At 44.0% G+C, this 25,156-nt stretch overlaps 1 protein-coding gene across 2 annotated transcripts in view; it reads left to right on the top strand.

Moving 5' to 3' along the window:
- The window catches only part of SETD7 (SET domain containing 7, histone lysine methyltransferase), a 77,968-nt gene extending 54,242 nt beyond the window's left edge, over nt 1-23,726 (top strand). For both annotated transcript variants that reach the window (XM_077279209.1, XM_077279208.1), the window contains 3 exons: nt 10,857-10,974; nt 21,460-21,617; nt 23,285-23,726. In XM_077279209.1, coding sequence (XP_077135324.1) covers nt 10,857-10,974; nt 21,460-21,617; nt 23,285-23,462 — 454 coding nt within the window. In that variant the 3' untranslated portion in view covers nt 23,463-23,726. The remainder of the gene's footprint in view (nt 1-10,856; nt 10,975-21,459; nt 21,618-23,284) is intronic.
- Nucleotides 23,727-25,156: the final 1,430 nt, after the last annotated feature.

Below are 25,156 nucleotides of genomic sequence, written 5' to 3'. Positions count from 1 at the left end.
TTTCTCATCCAGAGAATTATGTGGACATCCATTTTGTTGCCGCATTCAGACCTGTAACGTTGCCCTTAGTCTACACATAGAGCAAGGTTTTTCTACTTGATTACAGATTCTAAAGCATTGCCCTGTAACGAGTCCTTTACTTGTCCTTGTACACGCAGGTAAGAAGATCTGCTTTCCCAGCAGATCATGGGCTATCATATTCTTTCTATTAAGTAACTTGCATATGTTTTCTAGAGGTCATTGAGACAACTATCTCGAAAAAGAAAATGTATAATAGAACTGAAACCATGGTAACACAAGCCCCCATATAACCCCAATAAAGAGACTAGACACAAAGTATATTGTTGGAAGAAAATGGCCGTGGCGTTTGTTTAGAGTTACTTGAAAATTACTATTTTAATCCAATAACCAAGCATAGAACCATTTGAATAATTAGATTAATACTACTCCAACTCATGACCAAATCCACCCGCATTCAACGGGCGATTTTCCCACACGCCTCACCTGGAAGGTGAGGCCCCCCCAAACGCCATAGCCATTTCTCAATAATTGATTGAAAATCTAAATTCAAAATGTCCAGGCCCACATCTGATAAGTGAACCAAATCCCCTCTATACATGCCAGGGATGACGTCCTCCAACTCCAAATGCCTGAAAGAAAAACTTTCTGTTATAAACATAAATTTCTCCATACTCCTGTTGATTCTTTTACGAATTTTGTCAAGAAAAACCATGCTGCTGTTAAACCATAAGAATCTCGGTATAATTTCTGAAAAAACTATAGTGGAATGAAAGAACTCGGTTTTTAACATAGATATATCTCTCCTCATCAAAGCAATAAGGTTAAGGGTGCTTGTTTTACCCAAATCGTTACCACCTAAATGCAATATAATTAAGTCCGGACTAGGCCAGATCTTCTTTAATCTTCGCATTTCTTCAATCAGTTCCTTCCATCTCATTCCTCGCCTGCTAAACCAAAAAACTTGAAGGAAAGAAGCATTAAAAGAGAGATTCCTTGAATACGATCTCGAGCTGGCCCTTCTCTCAGACCAAAAGACATAAGAATGCCCAACGATCCATACTGACAGTATACCTAAAAAAGGAACCAAATATTAAGAAGAATACAAATCAGGGCGAATGTAAATCTTATTTATTCGGACTCCCATGACAGCACTACGAGAGAGGGGATCCGCCCTTCAGGAACAGGAAACCTACAGAGATACAAAAGGGCGGCACCTCTCCCTATGCATCAGTTGGTTTCCTGTTCCTGGAGGGACAGGATCCTACAGATGAAAATCTCCGTAGTGGGCTGCGGTCTGGTCAGCAGAAACCAATGGGATGACGCCAGGCAGTCTGCTGACCGGAACCCAGGGGGGATTTAAGCAGGTGTCGGATTTAGAACCCTGCTTTTGGTCACACTTCCATCATGGAGAGTGATGGTGAGCAGCCTCAGCTACTGGATGTGCGACAGAAGCCCTTGGAGAAGGAGCATGTCAGGAGTGACCAGTCCAGCCGCAAAAGCTCGTCCAAGCAGGGATCGAGAGCTTCGACTGGGAAAGAACCCCCTCGTGTTCCGGTACCTTGATTTGGCGTACACTGGTAAGTGATCTACGTGAATGTTCACTCAGTGACGCGGGCCCCCTTATACTTTGTCATTCTAGGGGAAGAGAAGTGCAAAGACGAAACATAAGGAGTGCGCCCTGTGCGGAATCCCTTTACCAGATTCTTATCCCAAAAAATTATGTGCCCCCTGTATACAACAGACGGTGAGGTCTACAGGTGTGGTAGGGGTTAAGGGACATCAGGTCGGATAGATGGTATCACCTTATTGTCCTCCCCTAGGTAGCGGAAGAATCTGCAAATACGGCTAACTTAAAAGAGATGATCCGTATGGAAGTAAGGGAATCCCTGCGGTCTCTATCCCAGGCGGGAAGTTCAAAACCTAAAACTCCCTTAATCTCTGAATCTTCGGAGGAAGAAAGAGAGGAAGGTTCCTATGGCTCTATTCCCTCTTCCTCGTCTTCGGAAGAGGACTCTGGCCGGTTTTGTCTACCGCTGGACCGAGTGGACAAACTAGTTAAATCGGTCAGGGGTACCATGGGCCTGGAAGAGCCTAAAACACAACCTTCCAGGCAGGAAATAATGTTCAGCGGATTAGACCATAAGAAGCGCAGATCCTTTCTGGTGATAGATAAAGTTCAAGATTTAATTCTCCGAGAGTGGAAGAAGCCGGAGAAAAAAGGCTCGTTACCACCAGCTTTAAAACGCAGGTATCCCTTTGAGGATGCAGCCGTTGATACCTGGGACAAGGCCCCTAAGCTAGATGCGGCGGTGGCGAAAGCGTCCAAAAAAGCCTCATTACCCTTTGAGGATATGGGGACCCTTAAAGATCCGCTCGATAGGAAGGCAGACACCTTCCTTAAAGGTACCTGGGAGATGGCGGCCGGATCTCTGAGACCAGCGGTGGCCGCAACGTGTACAGGCAGATCCTTAATGGTCTGGCTGGATCAGTTAGAGTCACAACTTAAGGAAGGTGCATCCAGGAATACAATCCTGAATGCGCTCCCAGTGATTCAAGATGCTGCGGCCTTCCTGTCGGACGCTTCACTGGATTCCGTCAGAATGGCGGCCAGAGCAGCAGGTCTTTCCAACGCGGCTCGTAGAGCCTTATGGTTAAAATGTTGGTCTGGTGACATCCAATCAAGATCCAAGCTCTGCGCTATCCCATGTAAAGGGGAATATCTCTTCGGACCAACTCTGGATGACTTGCTTGAAAAAGCAGGTGATGATAAGAAGAAGTTCCCTAATCTGGCATCAGCATCTTACCGTCGCCCCTTCAACAGAAGGAGGTTTGGTCGCGGAAGGAAACGCGCGTCCTCACCCTCGAGAGATAATTTCAGATGGGAGGATAGACGCAAGAGAGGTACGGGCTATATGTTCCGCCGTTCCTCAAAAGAACGTAAAAAGTCAGACCAATGACTAGCAATCCCTGTGGGAGGGAGATTGGCAGCCTTCTCTTCCGCATGGTCTGACATCACTAATAGTGACTGGGTCCGAGGCATTATATCAGACGGTCTGAGACTGGAGTTTGACCATTGGCCTCGGGATAAGTTCAAATTAACCCCCTTACGTTCCTCCTCTATTGAACAAACGGCTTTGGAAGCTGAAGTCACCAATTTATGTCTTAAAAAGGTGCTGATTGAGATCCCAGATTCAGAAAGAGGAAGAGGGTTCTACTCTCCTCTATTTCTGATTCAAAAACCAGATAAGTCATTTAGGACCATCATTAATCTTAAATCTCTTAATGAATTCCTGGTTAATAAAACCTTCAAAATGGAGTCTATCAGTACTACAATAAAGATGTTGTTCAAACACTGCTTTATGGTAGTTGTAGATCTTAAGGACGCATACTATCATGTTCCTATCCATGAGAACTTCCAGAGGTTCCTGAGGGTGGCGGTGTCTATAGAGGGAATTGTTCGTCATTTTCAATATCGAGCCCTTCCCTTCGGCATTTCTGCAGCTCCTAGGGTATTTACCAAGGTAGTCGCTGAGGTTATGGCATATTTGCGAGAATCCGATATCCTCATAATACCTTATCTGGATGATTTCCTTATTGTGGGGAATTCAGCAGATCATTGCCTTTCGCAAGCAATGACAGCCATAGCCAAACTAGAACATCTGGGCTGGATTATAAATTATGACAAATCCCGTTTACAGCCCCTAAAAATTCAGAGATTCCTCGGACTGTTATTAAATTCTGAGACCCAACAATGCTGTCTGCCGCCTGATAAATTACTCCACATTCAACAACAGGTGTTGAAGGCGATTAATAAACCATCCATGACCCTTAGACAGGCTATGTCACTGTTAGGATCCCTAACTTCGTGCATTCCTGCCGTCCGTTGTGCCCAATTCCATACCAGACCTTTACAGTTTGAGGTTCTGGACAATGATAGAGCCTTACAGGGGTCCTTGCAGGGTCAGGTGACGTTAAGTCCAGTAGTACTTACATCTCTCAGATGGTGGCTAGTAGAAGGCAATCTGTCGGCAGGAGTTCCCTGGGTGACACATGTGACTCGTGTAATAACAACTGACGCCAGCCCTACGGGATGGGGGGCGCACATGGGTGACATCGTAGTTCAAGGGCTATGGGACCCTCAAACATCAGCTTCCTCCAATCAGAGAGAGTTAATGGCTATTGAGCTAGCAGTTAAAAAACTCCTCGTGTATCTACAGGGTCACCATGTCAAGATCCTCTCCGACAACCAGGTGGCAGTAGCCTACGTAAACCACCAGGGTGGAACACACTCCGAATCTCTGATGGATGTAGCAGACCGCCTTCTCCAGACAGCAGAGAGCAATTTACTATCTTTAACTGCTCTACATTTAAAAGGGAAAGAAAACATAAAAGCGGACTTTCTAAGCCGCAACACCTTAAAACAAGGGGAATGGTCCCTGAACAGAGACATCTTCGGTCAGATTGTCCACATGTGGGGTCATCCAGACGTGGACCTGTTTGCCACCAGGGACAACAGAAAAACAAAAAAATTCTGTTCTCTGAATCCCAGGGAGAATCCGTTGGCAGTGGACGCCTTCCTGAACAAATGGGACTTCCGTTTGGCTTATGCGTTTCCCCCGCTGGGCCTATTACCTCTTGTGGTCAGGAAAATAAGGGAGGACCGAGCAAGGGTCATACTGGTCGCCCCTTTCTGGCCCAAGAGAGCTTGGTTCGCGTGGCTCAGGACCATGTCGGTGGAAGACCCCTGGGTACTTCCGGACATTCCCAATTTACTCCATCAAGGTCCGATCACCCATCCGCAGGTGAAGGGGCTCCATTTGACGGCATGGTGTTTGAGAGGTCATTATTAAAAAACAGAGGTTTTTCCCCAAACTTAATTGATACCCTTATGAAGAGTAGAAAAAATATAACAACAAAGATCTACTCTAGAACCTGGAGGAAGTTCTTGGATTTCAGAATGGAAGAAGGGTTACCAATTAACCAAATTTTAGAATTCCTGCAGAAAGGGTTAGAGCTAAACCTATCCACGAGTACACTAAAAGTACAAGTCTCAGCCCTGGGGGCCCTGTTTTCTTGTAACGTTGCTAATAACTATTGGGTATCAAGGTTTATAAAAGCTTCTAGTAGAGCTAGACCTATACACAAGAACAGGTCGGTACCTTGGGATCTCAACCTAGTCCTGTCAGCCTTGACTAGAGAACCGTTTGAGCCCTTACATTCTGCTTCAATTAAATTATTGTCCCTCAAGACAGCGTTCTTGGTAGCGATAACATCTGCTCGTAGAGTAGGGGACATTCAAGCGCTCTCTAGACTCTCCCCATATACAGAGTTTTTACAGGACAGAGTAGTCCTAAAACCGGACCCCGCCTATTTGCCAAAAGTCACCTCACATTTTCACAGATCACAGGAGATAGTGTTACCATCATTTCTCCCTAACCCCTCTAACGCTAAAGAAGAACTACTCCATACATTAGATGTTAGAAGATGCCTGTTAGAATACATCACAGTCACTAACGCTTGGAAGAGAGAGGATGCGTTATTTTTATCCTTCCAAGGTCCTAGGAAAGGGCTTAGAGTTTCGAAGTTCACACTAGCGAAGTGGATTAGGGAGGCTATCTCTCTGGCTTATACTGCAGGTGGAGGTCCGGCTCCGCAGAATCTGAGGGCGCATTCCACCAGGGCCATGGCTACATCCTGGGCGGAAAGATCTGGAGTATCAATCGACCAGATATGTAAGGCAGCTACGTGGTCGTCCCCTTCCACCTTTTTCAAGCACTATCGGTTGGACTTGGGGTGCTCCTCTGATCTCACCTTCGGGTTAAGGGTGCTGCAAGCTATAGTCCCTCCCTAAGGTAGTTTTACATCTCTGTAATTCTCTCGTAGTGCTGTCATGGGAGTCCGAATAAAGCATTAAGCTACTTACGGGTAGCGGCATTTTTCGGAGGCCCATGACAGCACCCTTAGTTCCCTCCCTATTCACGTGGGGGTTGCACTTCCTATAATGTATATAATGAGATATATATAGATCTCACGTGTGGTATTTGTATTGGATTAGTTTTGTATATAAACTATATATAATATTTGTGTGCTACTAACCGCGGTAGTCCTCTCAGGCTCTAATATACAACTGATGCATAGGGAGAGGTGCCGCCCTTTTGTATCTCTGTAGGTTTCCTGTTCCTGAAGGGCGGATCCCCTCTCTCGTAGTGCTGTCATGGGCCTCCGAAAAATGCCGCTACCCGTAAGTAGCTTAATGCTATCTCTTAGACTCCCATCTGCCTATGCTTTTTATCCTGCTCTCTTGAAAACCCGATCTGGCAGCTTCCGTTGCGGCACCGATGCGGAAGGAATGGGAGGAAATTTTTTGGTCAGAGACATTCAGTGACTTTAAACATTTTTTAAGAATAAAATTAAATTGAAAAATCGTTGCCGGTTCACCATTACTATGAATGAAAAACGGGCCATTGACTCTGGGCCTTAACAACGACCACTTTCTAGTGTTGAAAACAGGGCATATAACCTTATCCGGTATAGCGTTCAAGCGTAGCGAGGAGCCTCTACCCATCTGGTCTGTTTTTTATTTTCTAATAAATATCAGGATATGTGAATCAAAGAGCTTCACATCTTCAAAAAACAGACCAGAAGGGGAAGACTTTTTCTGAGATACAATTTCGCCCACCCTTAACGCCGCAAAAAAGGCTAAACAAAACGCTGTGGAAAAAAGACAAGATTCGAAATCGTTAGAACAAACTGAGGAAAGGCTTGAGCAAAGGTCTTTCAGTAGATGGAAAGAAATCGGGTGACGATCATCAGGTTTAAAATTGGCCTTCTTAAAACCCTTTAAAAACTGCCGGACCTGAAAAATATCCGACATTGGCCGGACGCCTAGCATTTTGAGGAAAAATGAAACCCCCGCAACATTCTTTGATAAAGCTGAAAAGGATAAACCTTTACCCACCATATGCTCCAAAAAACAAAGTGACATCCCCACGCTACAATTACCATGAGGGTTATTTTTCGCTGAACAAAAATCTATCCACAGCTTCCATGCCGCCGAATAATCGGCCCATGTTCTATCGGCTAGTGATTTAGCAATAAAATGCGAAATTACTCCTGAATTATATTCCAAATCCATTGCGGGCAGGAAGTTCTGTTTTCTTCTGCTTTCAATGACTCCCTCTTGGATAGAAACAGCTGGCGGTGATAAACAGATGCAGCATTATCAATGCGCTCCTTAAAGGAAAAGGAGGCTTTTATCCAAATATTAAATTTCAAGCAAAGAAAAACAATGTGCCTAATAATCCTAGCCGACCATTTATTTTTTGAAGAAAGGGTGTTTAAAGCAAAAACCAAACCTTGATTATCTGATGAAAACAAAATTCGTTTATCCTTTAGAAAGGAACCCCACAGATGGAGACACAAAAATACCGAGAATAACTCCAAAACCGTCTGGTTATTCAAAGCTCTGTTCTCCTGCCAGAAAGGAGGCCAATGCTCTGAACACCAAGAGGATTCAAATGATATAACAAAACCAAGCTCGCTTACAGCGAAAAAATATAAACTAATGTCCTCTGCTGACACAAATGAAGACTGCCACATAGACTTGCCATTAAAGCTAGATAAAAACTTCAACCAAACTTTAAGGTCATCCTTTAGCTCCTTGCCCAAGCGTATATGGGACTTAGGAGAAGAATAACCCGCCGTAGCATCGTAAAGCCTTCTAGAGAATACCCTGCCCATAGGGATAATTCTTAATGCAAAGTTTAACATACCTAGAAGGGACTGCAGATCTTTCAAAGTAACTTTTTCCAAAATCAAACAGCGGGATATTGTGGCTTGCAATTTAGATAGCTTTTCCAAAGGTAAAGAGCAACACATACTATGGGAATCAATAACAATACCCAAAAAACTCAAGTGAAGTACAAGGAAGTACCGTTTTGTCCTTGGCAATTGGGACGCCAAAACACCGACAAACTTCTAAAAACCTATCCAACATAGCCTGACATTTACCTGAATCAAAAGGACCGACAAACAAAAAGTCGTCGAGGTAGTGTAGCATCCCGCCTCCAGAAAAATCAAACTCCACTACCCATTGCAGAAACGAAGAGAAAGATTCAAAATAAAAGCACGAAAGGGAAAAACCCATGGGGAGGCATTTATCGAAAAAGAATTTATTTTTAAAAGAAAAGCCAAGAGAGTTGAAACCATCCGGATTAACTGGTAGGATCCTAAATGCGGACTTTATATCCGATTTTGCCATAAGGGCATCGCGACCAAAATTCCGCAATAAATCCAACGCAACGTCAAAAGATGTATATTGAACTGAACAATCATAACCGCTCACTTCATCGTTTAGGGATTCGCCTTTAGGATATGATAGATGGTGAATGAGTCTAAAAGACCCACTATCTTTCTTAGGAACTACACCTAAGGGCGAAATCCTAAAGTTCTCAAATGGAGGGGTATCAAACGGACCAGAAACTCTACCCAGCTCTAATTCAGCTATGATTTTTTCTTCTACTATGTGCGGAAATTCAAGTGCAGACGGCAAATTAACCACAGGCCTGCAACCGATACCGGAAAATGGGGGTACGAAAAATCCCTTTAAAAAACCATTATATAAAAGGGAACTACTCTCCTGATCTGGATAGATTCTTAGCCAAGGGACCATTTCTTCCAGTATCACTGGAGTCAGTGCTTTTAGAAAATGATTCTTTACTGTTGGTGTGCTGACTACTTTGCATTTGTTTCTTAAAACATTTGGCCATTGCATGGGTTCCTCCACAAAAGGAACATTCGTGCCGAAACCTACAGTTCTGAGCCCATTTGCACGTCGACTCATTAAATGCGAAACACACACCCTTTTTTATCGAGGGGTTAGGAGTCTGTCTATGGGATGGGAACCTCTGAGGTAACATCAGATTAACCCATAACCCGACATCCTTCGTACCCCAAGATAAATGAGGGAACATTGATCATTTCTGCCTGAATGCCTCAGCGTAAAGTAACCAAGCCATACCACCAAAGTTACGGTAGGCTTCCAATATAGAGTCTAAGTGCTGGAAAAGCCCAGAGCAGAGATTCGGAAATTTTTCCCCCAATACCGCAGAATAAATGGAGAAGGCCTGGATCCAGTTATTAAATGATTTAACAGGACCAGATTTCTTTTTGTCATCAGAATCATCCCTTCTCTCAAATTTATTCTGTTGGTCCCTACCAGAAGGCAAAAGGGAAAATACATCAACGAATGCTCTGCTCCAGATTAACTCCTTCACCGCGGGGCTTAAATGAAAACCCAGCGGTGAAATTTCACAAGTAAGGGATTCTTTTACAAGAATCTCTGACAATCCTGGCTTTAAAACTGCATTACAGCTACCAGAGTTAGTATCAGTGCAAGAATATCTAGGAGCAGAAGAAATGCCACTGCCCAGATATTCTTCCAACGCTTCTCTAACCTGATCTTTTACACTAGGAGAATACACAGATATTGGTACATTTTGGCTCTCACCACTGCCGTGAAGCCTCCGGTCCTGTGAGACGTGGATGTCGGCACTCGAGCCTGCTCCTGCAGGCGAATGCGTTAGATGAGGGAGACGCATCGCATCTCGGCTGGGCGCTGCAGGGTGGCACAACCAGGATCTCGCGGCGGTGGACGCAGCAGCTGGGGAGCTCTGGACTAACAGCTCACCGGTGCCACTCTCTGGATTCACCCACACTCCCTGTGCTGCTGCAGAGCCCACACAGCTAAAGCGATGAGAAGGGGCTTCTGATGTGGCCGCCGGCGCTGAAGGCTCGTCCAGATCCTCCCATTGAGATGCGCCGGACGTAGCTGCAGCATCCGGCGCTTGGAGGTGAGGTGTCGGCTGGCTCCTGTTCAAATCTCGCGGCGGACTCCGGGACTTCCGCCGCAACGACTTCCGCCTGCCGCTGCGCGCCAACAGAGTGCTTTCCGGCGCTAGCGAAGATGGTGGTGACGGGGAGTACACCACTCTGGCCCTGCGATTCCTCCCGGAATTCTGGCTTGACCTCGCCGGTGTTGAAGGTGGTTCGTCCCGCCGAGGGGAGGGAGACAGCCTAGGCGCGAGAGAAGCCGGCACCTCTATATCAGAGGTAGGTTTTATAGCCGGTCTCATAGCCAGGCAACTCCGCAGCCATTCGGCGCCGCCCTCCGCCTCCGCCCTCTGGATCAGGTGCTGTAGGAGGGAATCCATCAGCTGTCTTCTGTCTTCATCAGGTGACTGAGAGACAGCTGATGGAACAGCTGAATATATAGGATAAATTCTTCCCGCACTTTCCTTATGGACCAATCAAAAACCACAGAAAGTGCGGGAATAAAACCAGATAAAACCAGAAATAACCTGCTCACGCTTCAGCGCAGCTTACTGAATAAATTAACTCTTTCAGGAAAAACAACCGCATTTTCAGACCTGCTATAACTTCCTCCAAATAGTGAATCCCATCGTTTTAATCATATGTATGTGGGGAGAGGGCTGTGTTATCATGCGACCCCCTTCGTATTCTTCAAAGGGGGGGCGTCCACTCTTTTATGTCTTAAGATATACTGCATATTTTTATAGTCTATTTGCCACATTTTCTGTAGAGATTGGTGCCTGCAGACATGATATATTGGTTATAGTGCCATACATGTGAAGGTTTGTTCCTCTTGATAGGAGGTGGAATGGGTGGCTCCAAGCTGCTGCTCGGTTTGTTCCTACCGAGGACTCTTCTTTCCATATTCTGCTATTAGGGAGCCATTTTCTGGGTTCCTGTTCCGTCTCTTGTAATTGCCGTCTGATGACTATCTCTGGACTTGCATCTTTTCTTCTCTTCCCTAGAGTGTACGTAGCTGTTTCTTTGATTTCTAATGCTGGAGAAGGTCTCTACGCTAATATAAGCACAGGTCCTCGTACTGTGATGTCCTTCTATAATGGTGTGCGGATTACACATCAAGAGGTAAGACTTAAGAAACTAACGCAAGCTATGCTGGACCTCACCCACTGCTTCCCATGTTAGAAACATGTAAGCCTTGCAGGAAATGTTTTATACTGCAGCAGATTATGGTAATCTATTCCAACCAAATGAAAGGGGTATACCTGCCCAATAGAGGCCTATCAGAACCTCTAGGCCTATGTTCACACGTTGCGTTTTTGCTGCAAAATTTAAGCTGCGTTTTACAGTACCAACAAAAGCTATGAGATTTCAGAAATCTCATGCACACACATTGTTTTTTTTTTCCTGACTGATTTGGAAAACTGCTGTATTTTTTTTTTTTTTTAGAACTGCAGAATGTCACTACTTTCAGTGTTTTTGCAGCATTTTTTCACCCATGAAAGTAAAGACTAAGTGCAAATACGCAGCAGAATCTGCTTTTTGTAAGATGCTTCTTTACTGCCAAGAGAGCAAGTTTTCCTGCTGTAAAAACTTAGCAAAAATGAAACTTGTGAACATAGCCTTATATTGCCTTATTGAATGACTGGGGTGCTATGGACATGTTTGGATGCTCTGGGTAGCTGCAGTGTGAATTCAGCCACACTGCTATCTCTTTGGATTATCAATCAAACATCACTTTTTCGTATGTCTGGTTACACTCTTCTAATCTGGTTTTGGATCCATTTAGGAAGAAGAGGTGCAGTAGTATCTCCAAACATAAAATCTACAATATAACCTTATCATGGCAATTAAAAGGGAACAAAGGGAACCCCACCAGTAATCCACAGGCAGCATGTATCAGGCGCTGGCTGTATATCATCAACCATAGAGTATATGTTTAATTCTAAAACATTGCCGCTTTTCAGAGAAAAACATAGTTTAATAGCCGCTGGGGACTGAGCCACATGGGAGACTAGTCAGACAGGCTGGTCACCAGCGGCCTCCCCCACCCACTGCCCTTGAGTAACAGGTTTCTCCCTATACACGCACGCAAGGAGAGACCTGCCAATTCAGGTCAGCGGGCGGGGAGAACCCGCAGCACTTCCGAATTAAACATATATACAGTGGCATGTAAAGTTTGGGCACCCCTGGTCAAAATTAATGTTGTGAACTGTTAAGCAAGTTGAAGATTAAATGATCTCTAAAAGGCCTAATGTTAAAGATGACACATATCCTTTGTATTTTAGGCAAAAAATGTTATATATATATATATATATATATATATATATATATATATATATATATATACACATACACTCACCGGCCACTTTATTAGGTACACCATGCTAGTAACAGGTTGGACCCCCTTTTGCCTTCAGAACTGCCTCAATTCTTCATGGCATAGATTCAACAAGGTGCTGGAAGCATTCCTCAGAGATTTTGGTCCATATTGACATGATGGCATCACACAGTTGCCGCAGATTTGTCGGCTGCACATCCCAAAGATGCTCCATACAAGGCAGGATGGATCCATGCTTTCATGTTGTTTACGCCAAATTCTGACCCTACCATCCGAATGTCGCAGCAGAAATCGAGACTCATCAGACCAAGCAACGTTTTTCCAATCTTCTACTGTCCAATTTCGATGAGCTTGTACAAATTGTAGCCTCAGTTTCCTGTTCTTAGCTGAAAGGAGTGGTACCCGGTGTGGTCTTCTGCTGCTGTAGCCCATCTGCCTCAAAGTTCGACGCACTGTGCGTTCAGAGATGCTCTTAGGCCTACCTTGGTTGTAACGGGTGGCGATTTGAGTCACTGTTGCCTTTCTATCAGCTCGAACCAGTCTGCCCATTCTCCTCTGACCTCTGGCATCAACAAGGCATTTTCGCCCACAGAACTGCCGCTCACTGGATTTTTTTTCTTTTTCGGACCATTCTCTGTAAACCCTAGAGATGGTTGTGCGTGAAAATCCCAGTAGATCAGCAGTTTCTGAAATACTCAGACCAGCCCTTCTGGCACCAACAACCATGCCACGTTCAAAGGCACTCAAATCACCTTTCTTCCCCATACTGATGCTCGGTTTGAACTGCAGGAGATTGTCTTGACCATGTCTACATGCCTAAATGCACTGAGTTGCCGCCATGTGATTGGCTGATTAGAAATTAAGTGTTAACAAGAAGTTGGACAGGTGTACCTAATAAAGTGGCCAGTGAGTGTGTGTATATATATATATATATATATATATATATATATATATATATATATATATATATATATATATATATATATATATATATATATATATACACACACACTGTGTTCCAAATTATTATGCAAATTGGATTTAAGTGTCATAAAGATTTACCGTATATACTCGAGTATAAGCCGAGATTTTCAGCCCAAATTTTTGGGCTGAAAGTGCCCCTCTCGCCTTATACTCGAGTCACGGTCGGCGGCAGGGTCGGCGGGTGAGGGGGAGAGAGCGTGTCGCATACTCACCTAGTCCCGGCGCTCCTAGCGCTCCCCCTGCCCGTCCCACGGTCTCCGGGTGCCGCAGCTCTTCCCCTGTTCAGCGGTCATGTGGGACCGCTCATTAGAGAAATGATTATGGACTGCACTCCCATAGGGGCGGAGCCGCAAATTCATTTCTCTAATCAGCGGTGCCGGTGACCGCTGATAGAGGAAGAGCTGCGGCACCCGGAGACAGTGTGACAGGCAGGGGGAGCGCCAGGAGCGCCGGGACTAGGTGAGTATTTTATATTCACCTGTCCACGTTCCAACCGCCGGGCGCCGCTCTGTCTTCGCGTCCTCTTGTTCTGACTGTTCAGGTCAGAGGGTGCGATGACGCATATAGTGTGCGTGCCGCCCTCTGCCTGATCAGTCAGTGCAGAGAGACGCCGGGACGGGACGCTGAGGAGCTGCAAGCAAGAGAGGTGAGTATGTGTTTTGTTTTTTTTTTTATTGCAGCAGCAGCGTTATATATGGCACAGATTTATGTGGAGTATCTATGGGGCAACGGTGCAGAGCATTATATATGGCACAGATTTATATGGCACATCTATGGGGCAACGGTGCAGAGCACTATATAAGGCACAGATTTATATGGCACATCTATGGGGCAACAATGAACAGTGCAGAGCATATATGGCACTGCTTTATATGGAGCATCTATGGGTCCATAATGAACAGTGCAGAGCATATATGGCACTGCTTTATAAGGAGCATCTATGGGGCAATAATGAACGGTGCAGAGCATATATGGCACTGCTTTATATGGAGCATCTATGGGGCAATAATGAATGGTGCAGAGCATTGTATATATGGCACTGCTTTATATGGAGCATCTATGGGGGCCATAATGAACGGTGCAGAGCATTCTATATGGCACAGCTATATATGGAGCATCTATGGGGCAATAATCAACGGTATGGAGCATTATATATGGCACAGCTTTATATGGAACCTCCTTTGGGGCAATAATGAACGGTATGGAGCATCTATTTTTATTTTTGAAATTCACCGGTAGCTGCTGTATTTTCCACCCTAGGCTTATATTCGAGTCAATAAGTTTTCCCAGTTTTTTGTGGCAAAATTAGGGGGGTCGGCTTATACTCGGGTCGGCTTATACTCGAGTATATACGGTAATTGTTTTGTTTTTCAAATAAACTCGTGGATGGTATTGTGTCTCAGGGCTCAATGGATCACTGAAATCAATCTTAAACACATGTGATAATTACTTTTCCAGGTGATTCAAATTAAAGGAAAACTTCTTAAGGGCTGACCCACACGTCCAGATAATTCCGGTACCGGAATAAATCGGTACCGGAGTTATCCGTGTCCGTGTGCCTGGGAACTCACGGAGGCCATACCTGCGGCACACGTGTGCCGCCCGTATGGCGAGTGGGTACCACACGGAGCGTGTGGTACCCACTCTGCATGGTGCTGAAGCTGCGATTCATATCATCCCTGCAGCAACGTTTGCTGCAGGGAAAATATGAAGAATAGTGTTTAAAATAAAGATCCATGTGTCCGCCGCCCCCCCACCCCCTGTGCGCCCCCCCCGCTGGTCAGAAAATACTCACCCGGATCCCCCGTCGGCAGTCGCTCCTTCCTGGTCTGGCCGCGGCTTACTGTATGCGGTCACGTGGGGCCGCTCATTTACACTCATGAATAGGCGGCTCCGCCCCTATTGGAGGTGGAGCCACATATTCATGAGTGTAATCGGCCGCATACAGTAGGAGGCGCGGCCAGACCAGGAAGGAGCGACAGCCGACGGGGGACCCGGATAAGTATTTTCTGACCAGCGGGGGGGGCGCACAGGGGGTGGGGGGGCGGCGGACACATGGATCTTTATTTTAAACACTATCATTCATATTTTCTCTGTAGCAAACGGTGCTACAGGGAACATATGAATGGCGGCTTCAGCACCATGTGGGGGGGACAGCGCTTACTGTAGCGCTGTCTCCGGCACGCACACAGACCCCAGACGGAGAATGTCCGTGTGAGGTCCGTGTTTTACACGGACCCATTGACTCTATTGGGTCCGTGTAATCCGTGCGCTCCCACGAACACTGACATGTCTCCGTGTTTGGCACACGGAGACACGGTCCGCACACGGTCCGCACAAAATCAATGACATCTGAACAGATGCATTGATTTTTATGGGTCTACGTGTGTCAGTGTCTCCGGTACGGGAGGAAACTGTCACCTCACGTACCGGAGCCACTGACGTGTGAAACCGGCCTAAAAATGATGTTCCACATTATTAAGCAGGCCACAGGTTTCAAACAATATGGAAGATAAAAAGGATCTTTCTGCTGCTGAAAAGTGTTAAATAGTGCAAGGCCTTGGACAAGGCATGAAAACATTAGATATTTCACGTAATCTTAGGAGTGATCATCAAACTGTGAAGAGATTTGTGACTGAAACAGAGCACAGACAGAGTTCATGCTGATAAAGGCATAATGAGGAAGGTTTCTGCCAGACAAATTCATCGGATTAAGAGAGCAGCAGCGAAAATACCATTACAAAGCAGCAAACAGCTATTTGAAGCTGCTGGTGCCTCTGGAGTCCCTCAAATCTCAAGGTGTAGGATCCTTCAAAGGCTTGCTGTGGTGCATAAACCTACTATTCGGCCACCCCTAAATAGTGTTCACAAGCAGAAACGGTTGTAGTGGGCCCAGAGATACATGAAGACTAATTTTCAAACAGTCTTTACTGATGAGTGTCGAGCAACCCTGGATGGTCCTGATGAATAGAGTAGTGGATGGTTGGTGGATGGCCACCATGTCCTAACAAGGCTGCGACGTCAGCAAGGAGGTGGAGGAGTGATGTTTTGGGCCAGAATCATGGGGAAACAGCTGGTAGGGCCCTTTAGGGTTCCTGAAAGTGTGAAAATGACCTCTGCAAAGTATATAGAGTTTCTGACTGACAACTTTCTTCCATGGTATAAAAAGCAGAAACGTGCCTTCAGGAGCTAAATCATCTTTATGCATGACAATGCTCCATCTCATGCGGTGAAGAATACCTCTGAGTCATTGGCTGCTATGGGCATAAAAGGAGATAAACTCATGGTGTGGCCACCATCTTCCCCTGTCCTCAACCCTATAGAGAACCTTTGGAGTATCATCAAGCAAAAGATCTGTGAGGGTGGGAGGCAGTTCACATCCAAACAGCAGCTCTGGGAGGCTATTCTGACTTCATGCAAAGAAATACAAGCAGAAACTCTCCAAAAACTCACAAGTTCAATGGATACAAGAATTGTGAAGGTGATATCAATGAAAGGTTCCTACGTTAACATGTAACTTGGCTTGTTAGGATGATTTGGAGTTAAATAGCTTTTTTGTTCAGTGAATGTGACCGCCTAATGCTGGAAATTCAACAAATGAGCATTTTAATTTCTTTAAAACATATCAAGTGTTTAGAAATTCTACTGTGCCTAATAATTTGGAACAGTTCATTCTGAGTTCTTATTCATTTCGGATACTATACTGTTATCATTGGGAGGTTTCTTCAATAAAATTCGATGTATAATCTAACGGGTGATGACTTTTATTAGACTGACTGTCATTTACACCGACCATTTAGGATAATCTGAGAAAAACGTCATTTGCCTAATAATTTGGAACATTATATATATATATATATATATATATATATATATATATATATATATATATATATATATATATATATATATATATATATATATATATATATATATATATATACACTCACCGGCCACTTTATTAGGTACACCATGCTAGTAACGGGTTGGACCCCCTTTTGCCTTCAGAACTGCCTCAATTCTTCGTGGCATAGATTCAACAAGGTGCTGGAAGCATTCCTCAGAGATTTTGGTCCATATTGACATGGTGGCATCACACAGTTGCCGCAGATTTGTCGGCTGCACATCCCAAAGATGCTCCATACAAGGCAGGATGGATCCATGCTTTCATGTTGTTTACGCCAAATTCTGACCCTACCATCCGAATGTCGCAGCAGAAATCGAGACTCATCAGACCAAGCAACGTTTTTCCAATCTTCTACTGTCCAATTTCGATGAGCTTGTACAAATTGTAGCCTCAGTTTCCTGTTCTTAGCTGAAAGGAGTGGTACCCGGTGTGGTCTTCTGCTGCTGTAGCCCATCTGCCTCAAAGTTCGACGCACTGTGCGTTCAGAGATGCTCTTAGGCCTACCTTGGTTGTAACGGGTGGCGATTTGAGTCACTGTTGCCTTTCTATCAGCTCGAACCAGTCTGCCCATTCTCCTCTGACCTCTGGCATCAACAAGGCATTTCCGCCCACAGAACTGCCGCTCACTGGATTTTTTTTCTTTTTCGGACCATTCTCAGTAAACCCTAGAGATGGTTGTGCGTGAAAATCCCAGTAGATCAGCAGTTTCTGAAATACTCAGACCAGCCCTTCTGGCACCAACAACCATGCCACGTTCAAAGGCACTCAAATCACCTTTCTTCCCCATACTGATGCTCGGTTTGAACTGCAGGAGATTGTCTTGACCATGTCTACATGCCTAAATGCACTGAGTTGCCGCCATGTGATTGGCTGATTAGAAATTAAGTGTTAACAAGAAGTTGGACAGGTGTACCTAATAAAGTGGCCAGTGAGTGTGTGTATATATATATATATATATATATATATATATATATATATATATATATATATAATTGTCTAAGGGGTACTTCCGTCGGCATCTTCTGTAATGTAAATCTCGCGTCGCTGATTGGTCTCGACAGCTGCCTGTCATGGCTGCTGCGACCAATCAGCAACGGTCACAGTCCGTTTAGTCCCTCCCTACTCCCCTGCAGTCAGTGCCCGGCGCCCACATACTCCCCTCCAGTCACCGCTAACACAGGGTTAATGCCAGCGGTAACGGACCGTGTTATGCCGCAGGTAACGCACTCCGTTATCGCTGCTATTAACCCTGTGTGTCCTCAACTTTTTACTATTGATGCTAACTATGCAGCATCAATAGTAAAAAGATCTAATGTTAAAAATAATTTAAAAAAAAAACAAAAAACCTGCTATTCTCACCCTCCGTAGTCCGCCGAGCCGCACGCGGCTGTCGCCGTCTTCCGTTCCCAGAGATGCATTGCAAAATTACCCAGAAGACTTAGTGGTCTCTCAAGACCGCTAAAATGTGGGTAATTTCGCAATGCATCCTGGGAACGGAAGATGGCGGCAGCCGCGCGCGCATCGCCAGAGCTTCGCTGGATCCTGGCGGGTGAGTATATAACTATTTTTTATTTTCATTATTTTTTTAAACAGGGATATGTGCCCACACTGCTGTATACTACGTGGGCTGTGTTATATACCGCGTGGCTGCTATATACTACGTGGCCAGTGTTAGATACTATGTGGGCTGTGTTTTGTACTGCGTGGGCTGTGCTATATATTACGTGGCCAGTGTTATATACTACGTCGCCTGTGTTATATACTGCGTGGCTGCTATATTCTGCGTGGGCTGTGTTATATAGTACGTGGGCTGTGTTATATAGTACGTGGGCTGTGTTATATAGTACGTGGGCTGGTTATGTAGTACGTGGGCTGTGTTATATAGTACGTGGGCTGTGTTATATAGTACGTGGGCTGTGTTATATAGTACGTGGGCTGGTTATATAGTACGTGGGCTGTGTTATATAGTACGTGGGCTGTGTTATATAGTACGTGGGCTGGTTATATAGTACGTGGGCTGTGTTATATACTGTTTGCGCTGTGTTATATACTGTGTGGCCACTGTTTTATATTGCGTGGCCTGTATTAACGCATCGGGTATTCTACAATATGTATGTATATAGCAGCCACATAGTATATAGCACAGGCCACGTACTATTTGTCTGCTATATACTAAATGGATCCTATATACTACGTGGCCTGTGCTATATACTATGTGGCTGCTATATACATACATACATATTCTAGAATACACGATGCGTTAGAATCGGGCCACCATCTAATATATATATTTATTTATTTTTTCATCCCTTACATTTTAAAAAATTACAAAAAGGAAAATGGTCCGATAAAGTTTGGGCAACCTTGGAGATTTGTGTGCTCATTTAACTTTGACCATGGTTTCAGACTTTAATTTGCCTGTTAGAGTTATGGCTTTTTCACTTTCATCGTTAAGAAAGGCCAGGTGATGCAAAAACTCAGCCTCCTTTAACCTTGTGCCAAACAATAGCAGCAATGAGTTCTGCCTAACACTCTGAAAATGGTGGAGGCCCACAAAGCAGAAGGCTATAAGAAGATAGCAAAGCGTTTTCAAGTTGCCCTTTCCTCAGTTTGAAATGTAATTAAGAAATGGCAGTCAACGGGAACAGCGGAGGTCAAGCTAAGGTCTGGAAGACAAAGCAACATGTTAATGAGATCTGCTTGTAGGATTGCTAGAGAGACAAATATAAACCCCTGCTTGACTGCAAAAGACCTGCAGAAAGATTTTGTAGACCCTGGATGATGCACATTGTTTTACTGTTCAGAGACACCATCACAAATATTGCCTTCATGGAAGAGTCATCAGAAGAAAACCTCTCACCATAAAATTCAGCATCAGACGTGTGCAAAAGAACATCTAAACAAGCCTGATTCACTTTAGAAACCATTCCTGTGTACCGATGAGGTAGTTAAAGGGAACCTGTCAGAAGGATTATGCTGAGTAACCTACAGACAGTGCCAGGTTGGCGCCGTTATACTGATTAAACTGTTACCTTGGTTGATGAAATCCGTTTTGTGGTTGTTGTTTAATCTTTATCTGTAGTTTTCAGTTATTGAGATTCTCATGCCCAAGGGCGGGCTTGTCGCGGTGGATCAATCATGCTTTGGGGTTGTGTTGCATCCAATTGCATGGGGAATATTTCACAGGTAGAGGGAAGAATGGATTCAATGAAATTTCAACAAATTCTTGATGCAAGCTGACGTTGAAAAGAGGATGGTTTCTACAAATGGATGATTAGTAATGAGCGAATGTGCTCAGATAACGAGTTATCTGAGTATCTTGGGTGTGTTCGAATAATACAGTGCTAGCAAAAAAATCTTCATACTTGTGCTGCAAAATAAAACTTTACATGTAAAATCCACATCCTGATTTTACTTCTTTAAAAGTGCACACAATGGGGGAGATGATCAAAAACTGTCTAGTAGCAAAACTGGCTTAGCAAAATGTAAATACTAATTAATTTTTAACAAAATACTTATTGAAATAAAATATCCACAATAAAACACTTGAATGTTAAGATTTTGTGGTTTTGCTGAATTTGTAAAGATTGTTTTTTTTGCTGGCACTGTATGTTCGAGTCCCTGCAGCTGCGTGTTTTATGTTCTAACAAACATGCAATCCCTGCATGTGTTGCGGCTCTCTAACAACACGATATCCAAGCACTGTCGTGCATCACTAATAAAGATCCTAAACACACTTCAAAATCCACAATAGACTACCGGTACCTCAAAGGGCACAAGCTGAAGGTTGTACAATTGCCCTCAGAGTCCCCTGATCTGAACATCATTGAAAATCTGTGGCTAGACCTCAAAATAGCAGTGCAAGCAAGACCACCCAGGAATCTCACACAACTGGAAGAATTTTCCAAGGAACAATGGATGAAATTCCTTCAAACTAATAATAATAATATTTCTATGGCACCAACATATTTTGCAGCACTTTACATTTTTGTACAAGAATTGGAAGCCTTTTGACTGGCTACAAAAAGCGTTTACAAGCTATGATACTTTCAATAGGGAATGCTACTAGGTAATAACCGCGCAGAGTGCCCAAACTTTTGAATCTGCCCATTTTCCTTTTTGTAATGCCACTGGAGCTAAAATAAAGCAGCCAGCATCAAATGCATGCTGCCCATGGATCGGCCAGTGTGTGCCATCTGTCAGGTTCCCTTTGATAAGCTGGCATTGTTAATATTAGGTACTCTGCCTAATTATGGTATCTAGTACACTGGTAGAATAAAAACAAGGATTCTCCATAAGGTTTGAGCCGAATTGTGTACTTTACCTCCCCTTCCCAGAAATATGAAGAATCATGTACCCTTTCTGATTTAACCACTAGGTGGACAGCAGAGACTGGTCGTTAAATGGCAACACAATTTCCTTAGACGATGAAACTGTAATTGATGTACCAGATCCCTACAACATTACTACCAAATATTCTGCATCTTTGGGACATAAGGCCAACCACGCTTTTTCTCCTAACTGTATTTATGACACGTGAGTACAATACTCTTAAGTTACTGGAGATGTAGAACTAGATGAAACTTGGTCTTAAGGGGCTTACATACATTAAATATAAGGTAGCTGAATTAAAAATCTGATCTCTAACTAATACCTGATGTAGTGCTATGTGCAGACAGTTCTCATTGTCTTATACAAGTCTCATGGGTCACATTCTATAGTTCTTTGGGAGTATTTGTCAGGAATGTCCTGTGTTGTGTGTCTGCTGACAGTAGAATATTATAATGGAGCACGTGAAGGTTACATTTTTCAGATAATTCACGTTGTGATTGGGTTTCCCTATATTTTGTCTGTGTCTTCATTGACTCTGATGGTTAGAGCTCTTCTGGCGTTGGTCTACAGACTACACTTGTTCATCTGTAAGCACTAAAATGATATAAATACCACAGAGAATGCACATACGCCATTGTTCTGTATTATACCACATGAAATGGACCTGGGCCTATAAGTCCGTTATAGGAGAAAATTTGTATATAAATGTTTGTTCTATTAAATAGGCTGTCGTCTCCCAGAAAATCAGTGTTTTTTTTTCATCTACCCTCTTTGGGTCCACTGCCGAATATCCACCACTGTTCCAGGTATTTGAAATTGACGGTATCATTGACATCAGTTACTGAGCTCTGCCTTTATAGATGTAATGCCACACACAAAGCTTCTGAGCTCACTGATTGGCTGTTGAGGTGGCGTCAGAGCTGCAGCCAATATTAGATGCAAGGAGCAATGGCAGAGACCTCGGAGGGTGAGGAAAGGTATACTAACAGTGCTGTGCAAGTGAGAGGAAGACTCCCCCCAGGAAATGTAAAGGGGGAATGTTGCAGAGTGCAGGATAAGGGGGAAGGAGACGGTAAGGTGGGGGTTAGTGTTACAGCAGCTTTGGTGGCGTGAGGTGGCCGCAGGGTCATTGTAGGCTGTAAGCCTCCCTGAAGAGGTGGAGTTTCAAGTTCCGTTTGAATGTTCCAAATGTGACGGATAGTTGGATGTGTTGAGGAACAGAAGTCCAGAGGATGAGGGATACAAGAGGAAAAGTCTTGGAGGTGATTGGGTGAGGAACGTATATGTGGAGGAGAAAAAGAGGTCTTGGGAGAATCAGAGGTTGCGTGCTGGAAGATACAGAGATAACTTGAAAGCAAGCTGATTTCAGTACTACACGTCCCTGGGGTGTAGTTTCTGTGAGGTGTCTTCGGTATTTAGGATCTGGTAGTTTGTGCTTATGACTGACAACTCTGTTACTGTTCATTTGCAGAAAACTGTCAGTCAATGACTGGCAGGAATGATAGGAGTTGACTCATGAGTGCTGCACCTAATAAGAAAGCATACATCTAGCATAAAATACACAACAGCAACATATAAATTACAGATTGCTGATGAATACCTTGTTCTGACCAATTCCCTTTAGAGTGTGACCTATTTGATAGGTGGGGTCTATATTGCCAGATGACTTGTAACACTTGCTACCGACTGCATATCTACAGTATTGGCATTTATTGTTGTAGCTCTGTCTGTCCCTATTTGCACTTGGCTGCAGACTCCAAATTATCAGCTTCAAAAAAATAATCATTCCCCTGTGTGAAGATAGATGTTATCACACCTTCCTATCTAAACTGTAATGTTTTCTTGATTTCTATGTCGTCTTCTTTCTTAAGGTTTGTTCATCCTAGATTTGGGCTGATCAAGTGCATCAGAACCATTGCAGCAGTAGAAAAGGACGAGGAACTTACTGTGGCGTACGGCTACGACCACAACTCTGCAGGGAAAAATGGCCCCGAGGCCCCAGAATGGTATCGGCAGCAGCTGAAGGAATTTGAGCTGACTCAGAAGTGAACGGCGAAGCTTTTCTTCTACTCTCTGGGTAACTGGATCTATGCATTTTGTTTTTACCGAAGATTTCTGGACTTTCCTAAGGTCGCTGAGAATAACAATCGACTAATCTTCATCTTGTGATGTTACTCGTTATTAAACTTGTAGTCAAAATACCTATTAGCATTGTGACCGTATCTTACACTAAAAGGAGGATGCTAATACTAGGCAAATACTGTGCGGATTAGTACATATTTCAGGGTTAATTTCCATAGGCATCAGGGCGGAGAAGGCTAGGACTCCAAATATGGAGGCTTTTGTGTCTCTGCCGTTGGGCCGGTTACACGGCGTGTACAATACACTAGGACGCTGTCGTGTAAGTTGGCAGTCCTGTACCGGAGATGGGAAAGGGTGGCTGTTGTCTTTACTACAATGTGACCTTTTCTACGTACATAGGAAAGAACTACAGAAGGGTCAAGTCTCTCCTGGATTGTTTATAAATCTGTCTGTGGTAGGACCGCACATTTAGCTGTGGGAAAATGAAAACTAGTGATCTTTTGGTACACTTTTGTTATATTCTATAATGCCCTATGCAGTGTGTTCTTAGACTGTGAAAGAATATCGCAGGTGTGATGAGTATTGATTTACAAAGAAATGTGCACAAAAATGGATGTATAAAATGCTTTTCTAACGTAATGACCTCGTATAGATGCATGTGTACAGAATGTATTCCCTGCAAGAAATCAAAGGCTTCTTGTCTCCGGCTGTGAGCGGATGCATATACACGGCAGGCGGCAGCTATATGTCTGCATACATGCTAGTGCTTTCGGCATTCTGCTGTAGTCTCCTATCCAGTGGCGGTCACATGGGGCATGGTTGCTGTATGCCAGGAGATTTTAATATCTCCCACATATCTGTAATTTTAGACTGCTAAATCATTACACTTTTTCACATCTGACGTACTCTTTATACCAACAAAACCACGCGTATGTTCTAGTTTATATGCAGCGGCCAGCTGTAAAAGTAATCTCCTGTGCTTGTGGGACTTTTTGATTTGTGTTTTTTTAGCTACTAAGGGTGCTATCGCATTGCATTCTGTGTCCCCGTCAGGGCATGCGTGAGAAATCCCCCTCAAAACAGGGTCCGGACGCATGAGCCATATACTGTAATGGTGGCGGCAGAGTAAACGTGCGCTCGGCTGTGCACTTTCTTCAGGAGCGTACACCTGCAGGAGGCGGACACTAAGACGTCGTGGGCTGAGACCAAAACTGCAGTGTCAGAAACACAATAATAATGCATGGTAAAAAGTGCAATAAAAGGCCGCAAATCGCCTGATTTAAATAAGATGTGAAGAAAATCTGAAGCATCAACGGCTCAATGTGGGAACATAGCCTAGAAGTGGCCAAGAGGAAACTCTATTAGCTCAGTTGGGTTAAGGGAGGCCTATGTCCACATTAAAGGGGTTGTCCCACAAACAAAGTACATTTTTATGAATAGAGCTTGGAATAAAGGTAATTTTCACAATTGGATGTGTTTAAATCAAATGTTCCTGTTTACCTCACAGTAAGGGTTGGTTCACAGGACTGTTAAAAGATCGATCAGAATTTAATCCAGAAAGATGGATCGATAGATATATATTTATTTATTTTTTCCCCCAACTACTTGCCCACACTTGTCATCTGTGTGCAGTCTGTGTGTTATCTGGCTATTAATCAAAC

The sequence above is a fragment of the Ranitomeya variabilis genome, chromosome 1 (assembly GCF_051348905.1).
Source record: "Ranitomeya variabilis isolate aRanVar5 chromosome 1, aRanVar5.hap1, whole genome shotgun sequence".
NCBI classification, from domain to species: Eukaryota; Metazoa; Chordata; class Amphibia; order Anura; family Dendrobatidae; genus Ranitomeya; species Ranitomeya variabilis.
This window is presented reverse-complemented; position numbering and strand designations above follow the sequence as displayed.